Genomic DNA, 15,073 nt, shown 5'->3' with positions numbered 1-15,073 from the left:
AAGTACCTGTAATGTACTGTGCCGTACCGTACCGTAATGATTGTATCCCCAATCTAGGTAGTAGGTATTACCACCAGTAACCGTCGTATCCCATTAATTCTTTCTTTTCAGCTCAGCTCGCGCGCGGGCCCGGTCTCATGCTCGACTCAGCTGACCGACTGACTGCCGAGGCAGCGCAGCGCAAGCCAGGTAGGGTAAAGTAATGTACAGGGGAAGGAAGGGAGATGAGGTGTGATGTGTGATGTGAGGTAGGAGCCGCAATCAAGAAAGGTTGGTAGGTCGGTCTGCCAGAGCAGGGTAGCCAGCCAGCCAGCCAGCCAGCCAGCCAACCAGCCTCTTGTCCGACGACTGGTCGGTTGGTTGGTTGGTTGGTTTGGCCCCCACCGCACCAAACCTCGTCATCATCGTCACCACCACCACCACCAGCATCGCTGTCTCCCTCACTCACTCGTCCTCCCAGTCGTCCTCCGCGTCGTACGCCTCCTCATCCAGCTCGCCGACTTCGTCTTCGCGCTGCTGCTGTTTCTTCTCTCGCTCCGCTTTTTCCCTTTCCTTCTTTTCCTTCTTGTCCTTGCGGCTCCTACCCCACCACTTCTTCTCCTTGTCTTTTTCCTTCTCCTGCTTGGCCTTCTCCTTCTCCTTACCCTTACCCTTACCCTTACCATTTGCATCCTTGGACGCCTCCACCTCCACCTCCTTAAACAGCGACGACATCTCCTCCCTTTCCTCCTGCGGCGCGCTGACCCTGCGTGCCTCGCCCTCGCACTCCTGCAAACCAGCCCAATTCACCAGCTCAGCCTCAATGCGATCAAGCGTATTCGTCGAACCACTGCGCGCCCTACCGCCAGCACCACGACGAGCCAGGCCGCCAAACTCGGTGCTGACAGCCGCGTACTCGATATCCGTGACTCCAGCGCCATCGCCCGCGCTGGAAGACGAAGAGGACCGGCGGCGGCCGGGGAACTGGTGATGGTGCAGCGGCGGCAGGGCGGGCGGGCTGCTGGCAGGCGGCGGACCGCTGGGACCGAACGAGGCGCTGCTGCTCAAACCGCTTGAAAGACCGCTGACGGGGCCGACGAGACCGCCGCCGTTGTTGCTGCCGTTGCTGTGCTGGCTGTATTGGCCGAACTGGCTATGATGGCTGGGTGTGCGCGGGCGCCACACGAGCGGCGCCGGGACGGGGACGGGCGTGGGTGTCGTCGGCGGCGTGGTCCAGTGCGGCGTCGAGGAGGAGCCGGTCGACGTGGCGGTGCTTGGCGCGCGCGACGGGTTCTTCTTGACGATGTTGAGGGGGCGTGGAATGAAGGCGGCGTTGTGGGGGCTGTGGGCGCGCGAGAGGTGGGCGGGCTGCGGCGGCTGCGGGTGCGGGTGATAGTGAGGGAACGGTTGATGCTGCTGCGGCTCGTGGTGATTGTTGTGCTGCTGAAGCTGTTGAAGCTGCTGCAACTGCTTCATCTGCTGGCCATTGACGAGGAAGAGGTCGTTGGTCGATGGCGGCGGCAGCGCGGGCAAGGGCTTGTTGCGGCCCGTCAAGGGTCCAAAGTAGGGGTTCGGGTGCTGGTCATGGTACTGAAGGTGGTCACGAGGCGAGCACGCGCTCGCAGAGCGCGTAGGCGTATAGCGGGTAGGCGTGTCGCGCGGGATGCCGGCTGCGGCGGCGCGGGCACCGAGCAAAAGGCGCTCGTCTGGCTTGGGGGTCTCAGGAGTCGAGGCGGCGCTGGCGTTGCTGCGAGTCTTTTTGTCCTTGGTCCTGCCGCGGCGGTGGTGGTCATGCCTGTTGTTATTGTTGTGCGGCGGGTCATCATCAGGGATGTCATGATCAGGGAAAAGGGCGCTCAAGCGCGGGTGCTGCGAGGCCGAGACGGAGCGCGGCGTGAAGACTTTGGGGACCTGGCCGTGTTCGGCCATGGCCTGACGCAGCTGCTCAGGCGTGAAGAGAGGGCCGGCGCGGAGGCGCTGGTGCGGCTGTCCGCCGCGATGGGTGTCTCGTTCTCCCTTGTCGTTATTGTCTCCAGTGCTACGGTCATTACCTGGAGGAGCACTGCTTCGTCCACTGCGCCCTTTGTTGCTTCCTCCTCCCCAGTCCGTTCGTTCACCCAGTATGGGGCCGCGAAACGATCTCATTATTGCAAATTCAGCTGCAAGTCTCAGGTCAGCTTCAGTCCATTTCATCTCAACCCAGCTCAAACGACAGTGGCAGCAGAGATTTGAGCTCGACCACTTCAATCTCAGCGGGGAAACAGGCCAATCAACTTACAGCTTCAAGAGAGCAAACATTCGTGAACTGAGCGTGCGACCTTCGGTGTCCTCGCGCCTTTTGCTGGTCCAGACTCGACGGGCGAATCTGAAGAGCGCAAGACCGGCGATGACCCAGCTGTTTCTGCGGCTCCGTGATGATCGACTGCGCGTGCGACCGGCGATGACCGATGGCGCGTTGCTTGGCGACGGTGATGCGCGTCGTGGGATCAGTCGTCGGCGTCGTCGAGGTCGCTGCGGTGGTGGTTGTCGAGTCACGGTTGCGGGCGCAGTAAGAGCTAGGATGGCTTGCTGGCAGCGAGAAGCGCTTGCCGATAGATGGGGTCGCCGAGTAAGAGAACTGTGCCGAGGAGGTTGGTGACATCGTCGTCGACACTGGTCGTCTGAATGAGGTCTCGGCGCCTGCACAAGAGTTGTGCGGCGTATGCGAGTATGCCTGATGAGCCGTATACGTGACTGCACCGCGGAGAGCGTAGCTCGTGGAGTCATCTACTCTGTTGCTATCATAGGAGAAAGGGGCAGAGGGCGCAAAAGACATGTCTGGTGTATCCAGAACACCATGTCTCTCAGCCAGCAACGATGGAATGTGCCTGTGGTACGACTGGCCTGCCATGGGAGCAGAATGGATTGGGCCAGGGAACATGAAGACGCTCGATGACATGATGTGATGGAGCAATAGGAAAGATTGCAAACAACCAAAGTGCGAGACTGCAGCGTCGAAAGAAAGAGGTCGGGAGAATTTTCAAGAACCAAGGAGGACTTTCGCAACACGGCTGGAGAAATTTTAAGAAAGAACGAGAAACAGAGATGGTCGTACGGCGCGGAGTCGCTGTCCGCACAGGCGTAGCTTGGATATTTTTGAGATTTGGGGGGATGCTCATGTTGCGGCGTGGGCAGCGCGTTGTGAGAGCCGTGCGTCCGTCTTTGCATTTATTTGCCCAGTCGCATCAATTGATTTCATTAAAGAAGCACCCACATGGCGCATCTGCCATTGTCGCAACCGTTGAAGCGACGTCTCAGTGTCGCCGGTGCTTGTCGTAAATATAGCGTCGTATCTCGGCAGGGCGTCCAGTCTGGTCGCGGTCAACACCAAAGAAAGCGACACACGATACTCGAGAATGCGCCGAGAGACCACGACCCGAGTCCCTCGCCGCTCGCCGCCCGAGCGCGAATTGCTGATCTTCGTCCTCGGGTCGTGCTGCCCGGCTAGCTGCACATCATCCTCTCGTAGGGCTGATTATCCACACGCGTGCAATCACACGCCCGGCCTAGGCGAGATTCGCGTCCCCATCGTTCGCAATGCAATGCTTCTTTCCAGCGGGACCCTCATTTCTCTGGACATTGGTCTGTCGTGCTCTTCTTTCCGCCCGCGCATCACCGCATGAGCCTCGAACGACGCGTTGTCCCCGTGCCCCCTGAATCCCCAAGCGTTGGCGGGTCTCCGATGACAATCCGAAATCTGGCTTTATTTGCCCGTTTGCTTCTTCATTTCGCTGGATAATCAAGGTTTTCGTCGCTCATTCCGGCGTGGCCGTCAATATTTTCGAACTTGCCACCACTTGCATCGACAGTCGATGATGGGGCATAGGCCCGATACTCATCGGCGGGGTCAGTTGTGTTCTCTTTTCCGGGAACTTCGTATTGGGAGACAGCTTTGAATTCTACGTCGACCGGGATTTTGCTAGTCTATTGCGCCTGCTCAGAGGGCGTCACTCCAAGTTTCCTCTGGTCTGCTGGATCGCGCTCTCGCCGGCTCGTGTCACCAGAGACTATGCTCTCTTTCTGTTATACCCAACCGGAAACAGTCCTGGGGCTCAATCCAAACCAGTCCGCAGCCTCTCGTTGGGTTGGAGGCCGCTAGGACTCGTGGATAGCGATGAACAACGCTTTTTCGACTCCGACCCGATGATGCTCAAGAAAAAGAAGCACCTGCATCTTTTTTTTTTTTTTTTTTTTTTTTTTGTGCGTCTCCTGCTTGCGCCTCAATGGGCCGCGGAAGGTTGGTTTCCGCTCCGACAGTGGTTTTGGCTTGGGTCCAAGCTTGCGCCGACTTGGTTTGGGTACTACCTGAAGTGAGGTTTGTGGTGTCATAGTCGATTCGGCTTGCGAGGCATTATTGTGGTGGTCAGAGTCTTTGTCGATGGGAACTGGAGAGACGCGAAACCGACGTGCACAGGAAGGTGTCAACAAAGTGGCAGAATGCTCACCGCTTCCCCCTGGTCGGCAGCAAGATGCCGTGATTCCTTGGTGCATGGTGCCGAGGTACAGCTAATGACGTCACCACCAGCTCCCCAGAAAGATTGATGTAGCGGGAAGCGCAACGGCGAGGGCAGCAGGCCAGAGTCCAACAACCCGATGATTCAAGCCTCGCAAACCTGATTGCTGGTGTGGAAAAGAGATCAAGGCTCTAATCTGAACAACGGCTCAGGTCCATGTGCCACAGATTGACATGGCGTCCTCGTGCCTCATGTTGGCCTACTTAGATACATACATGTCGCATGTGAAAAGGTACGAGCCGACATGTATCTCGGGCGTCGGGTCGTTAGGGTCTCGCTGCTCTCGACAATTAAGGCCGTACTGCTGCAGGGTACCGCGTCGGCCACGATGGAGGGACGTCTATCCCCACGCGCGGATCGCGAGACAGCTGTGACTGACGGCAGTTGGAGGACTGCCGGACTTGTGCATGCAAGCCGGATGTTGCCCTTGCGACTTGGGCTGGTCGAGATGGCAAGATGGCGTCGTCTAGAAGATGGTGAGGTACGCTAGGGAACAAAGACACGAGAAACACCATCTCAGACCCATGTTCTACGACCATTTCTCTAAGCGAGTCCACCAGAAAAGAAGGGTTTGAATTGACGGTTGCTTGCGAGGCATTTACGGGCGTAGAAGAGGCGCTATGATGACATTGCCGTTCGCAATAAGGTTTAGACGCTGGAAGGCGGGCCGCAGGTAGCCAGCCAGCCTATCTACATCTGATCTGAAGCTTTTGGAGACGCTCGGTTCCTGCCGCACCTTGAGCCTGACCATACCCCAACCACCATCTTCCTATGTAACGACTCCAACCAGGCGGCAGCTGTCATGGTAACCATTCTCCTTGACCGCCGATATAAACCTCTGCAAACCTCTGCTCTCTGACCATCGTGGCCCTCAATCATCGCCTCTTCGACCGTCCGTTGCCTGGTTGGCTCGCTCCCGTCCCACCGCACCGTCCTGCGCCTCACGTTGTGCAGCGTCGCCAAAAAAGCGCGTGCTCTACCGCCAAAAACCGACGACCCTTATCACCCACCAAATCGCCGGCTCCGGGAGGTCAAGTGATCTGGATCGCGTCGAAGGAAATTGCAGAAGAAGAAGAATAGCGAGCTAGTGTCAGCTGGCTGGTCCCCTCTTTTCTGTTTTAGTCTTTTCCCTCTTTTTCAATTTCCTCTTTTACACATTATTTTTAATCCGCACGGCTTTTACGCCCTTGAACGCTGTGCGTGACGTTCTCTCAGCGCGCAAAATATCCCTACGAGTATTCCTTTTTAGTCTTCCTGTTCTGGCCTAGGACATTTTCCACGTCCGTCGATATCGTCATGGCGCCTAGACCTCCTTCTGCCGATTTGAAGCTGCACTTGTCCGACTACATCAGGTTATCTTGGATCCTCTGCATCGTTGGTAAGCAGCTTCCCGCTTCCTTGGGGTTCTTGGCTGATTTGCTCCACAGTCATCAAAACAATGTTGGCGTTGTTGGCTGTCCCTTTTACCACAAAGAAAGCGCCTGGTCTCACTCGTCATTTGATGTACACGGCTCTGCGCGCATTTACGGCTCACGCCGACTCCAGACTTGAACAGTATGATTTCTTCCCGCAGTGCACTTGATCATATCTGACATGGAAATTCAGAGGCCTCGTACCCGGCACCGACGAAAGCTACGCAGATTACTGCCGCATCTTCAAATGCAAGCAACGCTTCGAGATCCTCGAGGACGGGACGCGAGCCTACTGGATGGGCTCCAAGACGGCGCGAAACGTCATGCTGTACCTGCACGGCGGGGGCTATGCGTTCCCCATCTCGAACCTGCACTTCAAGTTCCTGCACTACCTGATTGACGACGTCAACGAGAAGGACACGGACGCGCTGTCGATTCTGGTGCTGCACTACGACACGACACCGTTCGGGACGTACCCGCGGCAGCTGGCGCAGAGCGCGGCGCTGCTCAACTACGTGCGCAAGAACCTAGGCATACCCGCGAACCGGCTCTTCGTCAGCGGCGACAGCGCGGGCGGCAACCTCGTCATGTCGCTGCTGAGCCACCTGATGCACCCGCACCCGGACCACAGCGTGCCAACGGTGGAGCTGGACAAGGGCGAGAAGCTCAAGGGCGCCGCTCTCATCTGCCCCATGACCAGCTTCGACCTCGGCGCCGACAGCTTCCAGCGCAACAAGACGCTCGACGTCATCGACGGTCGCGCCGGCCTGCGCTGGGTCAACGCCTACCTCGGCGGCAAGCCGCACGATCCGTACAACGAGCCGGCATGCACCCCCGAGGGATGGTGGAAGAACCTCGCAAACGTCTGTCGCGACGTCTATCACCTCATCGGCGGCAACGAGGTCATGCTCGACCACGAGGTTCTCTGCTACAAGAAGATCGAGAAGGAGTGGGCCGGCGATGGCGAGATTCGCGTCGAGATTATCCCCGGTGAGGGTCATGTTGCTTGCGCCACGGATCTGCAGGGCGGCTATGATAAGGAGGACATCAAGACGTACACGGCGGTGCGTGACTGGTTCAAGATGGAGGTGCAGACCTAGGGGGTGCTGTACTGAATTGACTGACTGACTGACTGACTGACTGACTGGCGGATGACGCAAGAGCAAGTTGGTATTTGTTGTTGTTGTTGTTGTTGTTGTTGTCGACGCAATTGTGAATACGGGTGGGTCGGCGGCCGGAAGCGTAGACCTCTCAAGACAGAAGAAAGCATCGGCTTGGTTACACCTGCTAGTGCAGACAGAGAAAAAGAGCAGAAGAAATCCATGGATCGATTCTTGTTGAATCAAAAAAAAAAAAAATCAAAAAAATCAAAAAAATCCAACAGCGCACCCATGGTTTCGAACGCACGTGCTTGCTTGTACTTTCCTGTTTGGGCTCTCTCTCCATCGCTGCGGGGGAGATCAAAACAAAATGGAAGGGTCGGGAGCACCAAGCATGGGAGTTTAATGCTTGATGCTCCAATGCTTGATGCTCCAGACCTTACTATTAGGGTCGCGGAAACGGTATGTGTAGGTACTTGGAGAAGGGGGAGGGAGGGACTTGACGTAAGAACGTTTAAGTGTTCTTTCACCGTCTGGCATCGTCAAAGGATACCAACACTGCAGAAACATGTCTGGATGCTTTATGCCGCACGCACTCTGAAGTGAGGGTGGGCTTTGGTCATTACCACGGGTGATTTGAATGGAAAACAACACATTGACTTGAAGGAGAGACACAAGGAAATTTGTCGTACATGTTGGCGACCCGCATCCCTTTTACGCTTCATTTACCTTGCCAACCATCCATTTATCTACTTACCTATCACTGCTACTTACCTATGACTGCAACTGTAATAGCCTTTCTACACCGCTCTTTGCCGACCCCCATCTAGCGATCATGGTCATGCGTTCTACTACCCCTACTCCCCACACTCCGCAGCTCAATCGCATCGTCCCTCTCCCTCTCACGCCTCAGGCTGGCGCGCCGCTGGTGCTGGCCCTGCGGCGCATTGCTCTTCGGCCACACGCCCGGCGGCGCCTCGCCGCGCTCCGCCTCGTCGCTCAGCTCCTCGTCGCTCTTGCGGCGCGCACTCGCGCTGTCGCCCGACACTTCCGCAGCCGCAGCCGCGCCACGCTCCACGCCATTCGTGTCAACGCCGTATGACGATTCCTCCTCCACCAGAATGCCACCGCACGACTCCATGGTGAAGGGACTGGCAGTCGGCGCATCAAGCGCGCCCAGCTCCTGCGGCGTGAAATATCTCGGCAGGAAATGCGAACGGATGGGGATGAGCAGCAAGATGAAGACGGGGAAGCCGATGGCCGCGATGGTCTGCGTGATGGCGAAGGTGACGCCGAAGCCGATCAGGGCCAGCGCCACGAAGAACCATATGGCGGCGCGGCGCGGGATGCGCGCCAGCGGGTCCGACGCGTTGGTCAGCGCCTTGTCGCGGATTAGGAAGAGCAGCTTGAGCGTGATGCCGTTGCCCTCGAGCGCTTGCACGCCCATGACGAAGAAGAGCCCCGCTAGCACCGCTTGCGGGATCAGGTGCAGTACGATTAGCAAGGGGCCCGTCATGGTGCCCAGCGTCAGGAGGCCTTGCGCGAGGTTGGATACGCGCTGCTCGACGACGTGGTCGACGACGCGACGCGTGTGGCCTTTGTTTGTTTCGTCGTCGTCATCGGCCACGGTGCGCGTGACGCAAAGGGCATTGGTGTGGAAGGGCGCTTGTGGGATGAGGCCATTAGGGAACGGGATCCCAAGCAGGCCCGCTACGCCTGTCGTCACGCCCAAGAGAAAGAAGTCCCAATGGAATCCAGCGGGTTTGCGAAGGGGAAACTCAGTCCCCTGGGCGATGAGGGATGATACTGAAAACATTAGTACGGTGGTGTGGCAGGGCTTGGGCACATATACCGTTGTGATCAAACCAGAAGAGAATCGTCAGGAGAACGGCAAAGGGAATGGCGATGAAGATGTCCCCAATGTCAATATCCCAAAAGTGGATGAACCAGCCACGGTCAGTGGTTGGGAAGAAGGCCTTGCTCGTCGGCAGCTTGAGCAGATCGATGCCTCTCATTTTACCAATGTGGACAAATCCCGTGAAGAAGATGACAGTCAAAGGCGTTGAGTAGTCCTCGATGAACTTCCTGACGTTGCGGTGGAAGAGGTTGCTGTTGCCGAGAACGCCTCCCAGATACGCCGTCATGAGGACGAGCAGCGAAATGCTGATGGAGAGGTAGGCCGAAGCATCACCGGCTTCCCACTGGCGAGTCAAGACTTGAATGCCCTTCTGGAGGTAAATAAAGGCAACGTAGAACCCAAAAATGTCGCAGGAAAAACGAGTGACGTATTTGAGCCAGTTGCAAGAGTTTCCAAAAGCCAGAATCGAGTGAAAAATGAAGGACCATCTGGTCTGTGTCAGTCTCGCTACAGGTCGGTAGAGTGTTCAAGACTCACATGCCGATCCAGCACATGAACGAAAAGTAGTTTGTACCGCGAGGCACCATGATATCGTAGACGGTGTAGTTGAACACGGTAATTGGACCTATTGAGCGTCAGCAGCGAGGCCCAGCCGTCAATGGCACCAGTCCAACAAACCAGTGACGCCGACAATGACGAGCGGCTGAGCGGCAAAGACAGAAAAGACAACGGAGCCAAGGACAGACGCAAGCAAGACCTCATTGACGCCGAAGCTCGAGTCTGTCTTGGTAAACATGTCGAGAGAAAAGGCCAAGGCCGGGAGGATGCTGCAGAGCCGTTAGGGACACATCGGGGGGGGGGTGTACTTGGGACGTCAAGCTCGGGGCTCGACCAGAAAAAAAAAAAAAAAAAAATTTCGAGAGGCAGCAAGTCATTTCACGAGGGGCACAAGTTCTCGGTCGACCCAGAGCAGAAGGGCGAGAGGTAGTATATCTCGCGGAGATACGTACTTCGCAAAATACATGTAAATAGTTGCTGGCACGACTCTATAGTCCCACGCGTCGGTCCAATCCGAGACAAAAAACGGGGCTCTCCTCCTCAAGTCATTGATCATGCCCTCGAACCATCGAATGCCCAGAAACTTGACGTGCATTGTAGACGTGGTGCGGGTCGAGGCGCGCGTGTGTTCACGGTGGAGGCGCTCCTCACGCGCTGTGGGCTGGGGCTTCCACGAGAGCAGCGACATTCTCTTTTGCCACGGCCGGCGTGTCTTGGGTTCGCGAGCGGAGTGCGAGGGATGGCGTTGGCCGGGGAGGGTGAAGGAGTCGGTGGGCTCCATGGTGGAGCGAGCCGTGGGCGATGGATGGTAGCGAGCTAGAGTACTGCAGTCCAAACGAGTGAAGTATTAGAGGGAATTGTCGACCATGACGACAAGGGCGGCAGGGGATAGTGTTGCTGATAACCGAAAGTGCGTTGGGCGTTGGGCGTTGGTCGGTGAGATTGAAAAGTGTCGAGTAGGGAGTGCGGAGAAGTGGGTTCAAGCTGCAACCATCGCGAGTCAACATGGATGCATGTGGATGGCCTCGCCTGCGCGGCCGCAAGGCTCGGATTGCGTCATGGCGTCACCAACCCACTCGACGCCCCCGCCTCGTCCACTGAGCACCTATTCGGCGCAACGACATCCAACTTGGCTCACCTCTGCAATCAAATGCCTCGAATCTTGCGCCTGTATTCTCGTCTTTCCAGTTGCACAGCCACGCCAAGCTCGATTCACTTTGGCCCGTCTCCGTCATCGGCACCGCCGCCATCGCCACTCCCGACACCGGAAGGACCTCGACGCTCACCACCACAACATACAACGGCAAGCTCACTGTCAGGGAGAGCTTCTGCACAGAGAACTGGCAAGCCAGTCTTGCATCTTATCCACACGAGCAATCTATTTTCTTGCGAGTTCTCCGTATTCTGATTCTTTTCCATTTCCTGCCCAAGCCTGGATTGGATCTCCTTCTCTGAGTTACATTTCCTTCGAATGACGGATGTACTCCGTGCTGCATCACGAGCTATCCAGACCTTGCATCGGTCCAATCGAGACGTGTCGCTCTCGAGAAGCTCCAAAAGCCCCAACTGTCCAAGGACCTGTCTTGACGTCGCACCTCGCCTGACCACCTGATCACTTGCGTCTTCAACAAAGCCCATTCCCAGTCGCAGAGCCTGATGAGAAAGCGGACTGGGGACACTGGACCTCGAGGCCAATTTCTGTTCATGACAATGACACTACTTGCGATGCAGACAAAGACGCAACTCCAAAAAATCCAGCGATGGCCGGATGCGTCGATCTTGGCTGGCAGTTGAGCCAACAAAGACCTTCTTTCATCGCGTCCATTTTCTCGTCGGAAACGTGAATTGCTGTCCAGCAGAATGCTAATATATCATAGGGGTCCAAGTTTCTTTTTTCTCTGTGAATCTTTCGTGTGTATTCCAAGCATTTCATACACTCTACAGCTACTCCTCCACAATGTACGGCAGCGCAGGCAGGGTTCGAGGTCGAGGCCGGCCCAACAGGCAACTCGAGCACCTCGACTTCTTTGACGAAGACTATGTCTCCCCTGTATGGCCACAGAGGCTCCAATCGTCGCGAGCGTCGCGCAACTACCAGTTCCTCCCCGGATCAGCGGCATGGCGCACGAGGCTGCCTCCAAGAATCTTCGCGCCATCTCCGAGGGACGACACAGGGCCAACGTCTGCGCGATCTGCTCCCGGCTTCCTGCAAAGAAGCGAACGCTCCTTTGACCAGCCCTCCAACAAGCGAGGGGTTGGACAAGCAAGACAACGGCTACAGCCCACGACGGCCGACAGACCGCCTCCGAGGAGAAGCCCACGGCACAGTGTCTTTCCCCAGACGCCCAATACTGCTGCATCTTTCGGACAGACTCCTACCTCGTCTCGGCATGTTCAGTTTGACGTTCCGTCCACTGACGCTCCCTCGTCTCAAGGAAGGGCCATGTCTGAGTATTACAAGAGGATATCCAATGCCATGGCGGAGCCGCGTCCACATCGGATCCCAACAACGCCTCGAAGCGCTCGCCGCATCGGTAATGAGCCTTCCCAGCCAGTGACGCGGCAGCGAGGCCGTGGCAGTGGTCGTGAGACCTGGACCTCTGTCGCTGTAGGCACTTCGCCACCGCCGGCGTTTTTGAGGCTTCCTCGTACGCTCCCGGCGAATGCGCCCTCGACGCCGCGGAGCAGGAACAGGAGATCAGGGGCAGCTGCAGACCTTGAATCGCCGTGGAGCGGCTTCCCCAGGCCAGGAACCAGCAGCCGCAAAGTCAAGCGCAGCAAGAAGGAAAAGTCAGAAGAGCGCTCGTGGGTCGCTCATTCTCCAGATGGCGAGGACGAGTCCGGCGATAGTGATGGCGAAGCCGAGCCCAGCGACCGCCGCACGCGCAGCAGCGCCCGCAAAGGCAGAGCCACTAGCAACCACCATGATAACTGGCCATGGCCCTCGGTCCCAGTAGGACAGTCGCCTCCTCCGCCTTGGGTGAGGCGGCCAGCGCCCACGGCGTACACACCTGCTCCTCCTGCTCGTCCTATTCCTCCTATTCCACGAGCGTTGAAGTCTCGCAAGCGCAAGCAAGACGCCTCGTACCGCCCCGAGGAGGCCTCTGATTCTGACGACGACAACATCCTGGTATCACCGCCACTGCCACCGAGCAAAAGACGCAAGGTCAGGAGAGCATCAGCTACAGACGTTAAGCCACTGACGGCTAGCTCGGTCAAGCCCAGAAATAGCCACAAAGGCAAACAACAGGCGATGTCCAGGCCATCGGACTCGTACGTCCCTGGAGATTCGGAAGATGATGACGAGCCTGCTGCTGCCACAGCCGCCACCACCGCCATCAAGACGCGTAGCAGTAGCAGAGGACGCAAGAGCAAGGGCAAGGGCAAGGCAAAGCAATCCGACCGCTCCTTTGTCCCAACTGTGGAGACCGAAGATGAAGACGACGACGATATCGTCGAGAGCAGGCCGACCAGCGGCCCCTCGCGCAGCAAGTCCAGATCCGAATCCAGGTCCAAATCTAAATCGAAGTCCACGTCTCAGGACTTCGAAGCAGCAGACCTGGCAACAGAAGACAATGACAGGGCGTGGGACGACATGATATACGCCCCGATCCAGCGCACTCAACAACGCATCCCAAACGCGTTACTGCAAGCCCATTTCCATCCGCCGCCTGGATCATGGCCCGATGACCAGGACGAGGACCGGGACCAAGACGATGGCGGCGACTACGACGACATGCCATTGACAACAGACCTTGCAACAGAAGACAACGACAGGGCGTGGAACGAAGTCTTGTACGCCCCGACTCTCCGGCGACGCAAACCCGCTGGAAAGCCTCCGCGCCTGTTCCGCCTGCCGGCAGGATGGATCGGTGGACCGCTTGACCCTCTTTTCAACAGAAATCTTGTGCAGCAGCCATCCGCACAGAATCAGCCGTCTGCACAAAACGACTCCGAGTTTGATGAAGGCGATGAAGAAGATGACCAAGAGGATTCGCAGCCAGTGGTGAACCTGGCGGCAGAAGACATTGACGCGGCGTGGGACAAAATTTTCCGCTCGCCCACCCGGTCGACCCGCCGAATAGGCGCCTCTCCGCCGCTCCACGCTCCCCGCTCGTTGCCTTTGAGCTTTGATGGGGTTTATCCGCTGCAGGATGCACAAAATGATGACGTTCCTGACGAGAGTGAGGATGAGGACGAGGACGAGGATGAGGACCAAGGAGAAAAGGAGGAAGAGGAGGACGAAGAGGAAGAAAACGAGAACGATGAGACTGGGGAGACGGTTGATAATCACTCATCGTCTTCCTCCTCGGAGAACAACAGCGCTATTGTCATCAGCTCCGACTCGTCTTCCTTGTCCTCCCTCTCTTCCTCCTCTAAAGACCAGAACGAAGAGAAGGATGAAGATGATGGTGCGCAAGATGATGCCGACGGCGACGGCTACCACACAGCACCCACTACGCCCCTCCGCACCAGCAAGAGTAAGGGCAATGGCAATGACAAAGGCAAGGGTAAGGCAGCAGATCTCGCCAAACTCAGACGAGAACACGAGGGCGAGGTCGTGATCGAGGAGGAAGATGACGTGGAAGAAGTAACCTCGAGCTGTCCGAAGCCCGCGCGCCGTGGTCGTCCGCCCAAGCCAATCGTTGTAGATCTTATAGAAGACGAAGAGGACGAGGTCGAGATTGAGGAGGAGGATGACGTGGTCGAAGCAAGTTCAAGTTGCCCCAAGCCCGCGCACCGTACTCGTCCAGCGAAGCCGATTCCAGTCGTCGATCTCACAGAAGAAGAGACCGAGTACGACGCTCCGGCGACGCGGACGAGGGGCAAGGGGAAACGACGCGCATCTGCGCCGCCGCGAGCTGCACCTGCGCCCAAGTCAAAGAAACAGAAGAAGACGCAGACGCAAACCCCGAAAAAGACACCGACTAAGGAAAAGACACAGCAGAAGAAACCTTTATCAGCTCCAGCTGTGGGCACCAGACGCAGCACGCGCTTGCGCAAGTAGACTTAGATTGAATCGTGCTGCTGCTGAGGACAATGCGGTTGAAAAGGGGATCGAGAAGCAGGATAGAAAGGGGAGGATGGTGTTGGTTAGGGGAGGAAGTCTCGATGATTGGAGTGAAATTTGTATTATTTTGGGTGGTTCTCTCTTACCTTTAATGAATATTAGGTTTTTCTTACAATCGTAGTCGAAAGCTGCAGGCTATTCCTCTTGTCAGCTATTCATCTGTTGTTGTTTTGCTTGGAATGTGGCCGGCCTGATTAACGTTGTTTGCGTTGAAACTCCAGAGGATAGGACTGCTTTCCCGTTTTTGCTCCTCGAGAATTAATACTGATACAAAGCCATCTGCGCAGAGGCTTCTATTTGTGGACGAAAAATTCAATATTGGAGACATCATCGCTTTGACGGCGACGTCCTGGCGGTGTTCATGTGCTGTCCTGAGATGACTGATTCTTCGAGCGAATGTGCGCAAGTACGCCTCGAGTCTCGAGTGCAGGAAACAAAGATTCCTGGTGTCTCTAACAAAGGCCTTGGACACAAGTGCAAATTCTTCTGCTGTTCCCTGTCCTACTCGCAAGGGTCGTTGGAGCAGATGCGTCGCTGCTTGG

General features: G+C 56.8%; 4 protein-coding genes across 4 annotated transcripts; 2 read left to right on the top strand and 2 right to left on the bottom strand.

Moving 5' to 3' along the window:
• Positions 1 to 240: 240 nt before the first annotated feature.
• IWZ02DRAFT_278333 (uncharacterized protein) lies at positions 241 to 2,458 on the bottom strand. Its single transcript, XM_066763606.1, has one exon. It carries the CDS (start codon positions 2,170 to 2,172, stop codon positions 445 to 447), a length of 1,728 nt encoding a protein of 575 aa, XP_066622449.1. The 5' UTR covers positions 2,173 to 2,458; the 3' UTR covers positions 241 to 444.
• A 3,162-nt stretch (positions 2,459 to 5,620) lies between these two features.
• IWZ02DRAFT_278321 (Alpha/Beta hydrolase protein) lies at positions 5,621 to 7,360 on the top strand. Its single transcript, XM_066763605.1, has 3 exons — positions 5,621 to 5,910; positions 5,960 to 6,086; positions 6,138 to 7,360. The coding sequence occupies exons 1-3, from the start codon at positions 5,829 to 5,831 to the stop codon at positions 7,042 to 7,044; spliced, it is 1,116 nt and encodes a 371-aa protein (XP_066622448.1). The 5' UTR covers positions 5,621 to 5,828; the 3' UTR covers positions 7,045 to 7,360.
• A 510-nt stretch (positions 7,361 to 7,870) lies between these two features.
• On the bottom strand, positions 7,871 to 10,148 carry IWZ02DRAFT_377847 (HCO3 transporter family-domain-containing protein; the record flags this gene model as incomplete). Its single annotated transcript, XM_066764967.1, has 5 exons — positions 7,871 to 8,850; positions 8,897 to 9,390; positions 9,440 to 9,527; positions 9,581 to 9,729; positions 9,913 to 10,148. The coding sequence occupies 5 exons, from the start codon at positions 10,146 to 10,148 to the stop codon at positions 7,871 to 7,873; spliced, it is 1,947 nt and encodes a 648-aa protein (XP_066622447.1).
• A 1,110-nt stretch (positions 10,149 to 11,258) lies between these two features.
• On the top strand, positions 11,259 to 14,916 carry IWZ02DRAFT_278296 (uncharacterized protein). The gene is made up of 2 exons (XM_066763604.1): positions 11,259 to 14,071; positions 14,193 to 14,916. Exons 1-2 carry the CDS (start codon positions 11,418 to 11,420, stop codon positions 14,650 to 14,652), a joined length of 3,114 nt encoding a protein of 1,037 aa, XP_066622446.1. The 5' UTR covers positions 11,259 to 11,417; the 3' UTR covers positions 14,653 to 14,916.
• The last annotated feature ends 157 nt before the right edge of the window (positions 14,917 to 15,073 follow it).

This window comes from Phyllosticta citriasiana, assembly GCF_038021145.1.
Source record: "Phyllosticta citriasiana strain CBS 120426 chromosome Unknown IWZ02scaffold_7, whole genome shotgun sequence".
Lineage (NCBI taxonomy): Eukaryota > Fungi > Ascomycota > Dothideomycetes > Botryosphaeriales > Phyllostictaceae > Phyllosticta > Phyllosticta citriasiana.
Note: the sequence above shows the minus strand (reverse complement) of the source record. Positions and strands in the feature narration are given on the sequence as shown.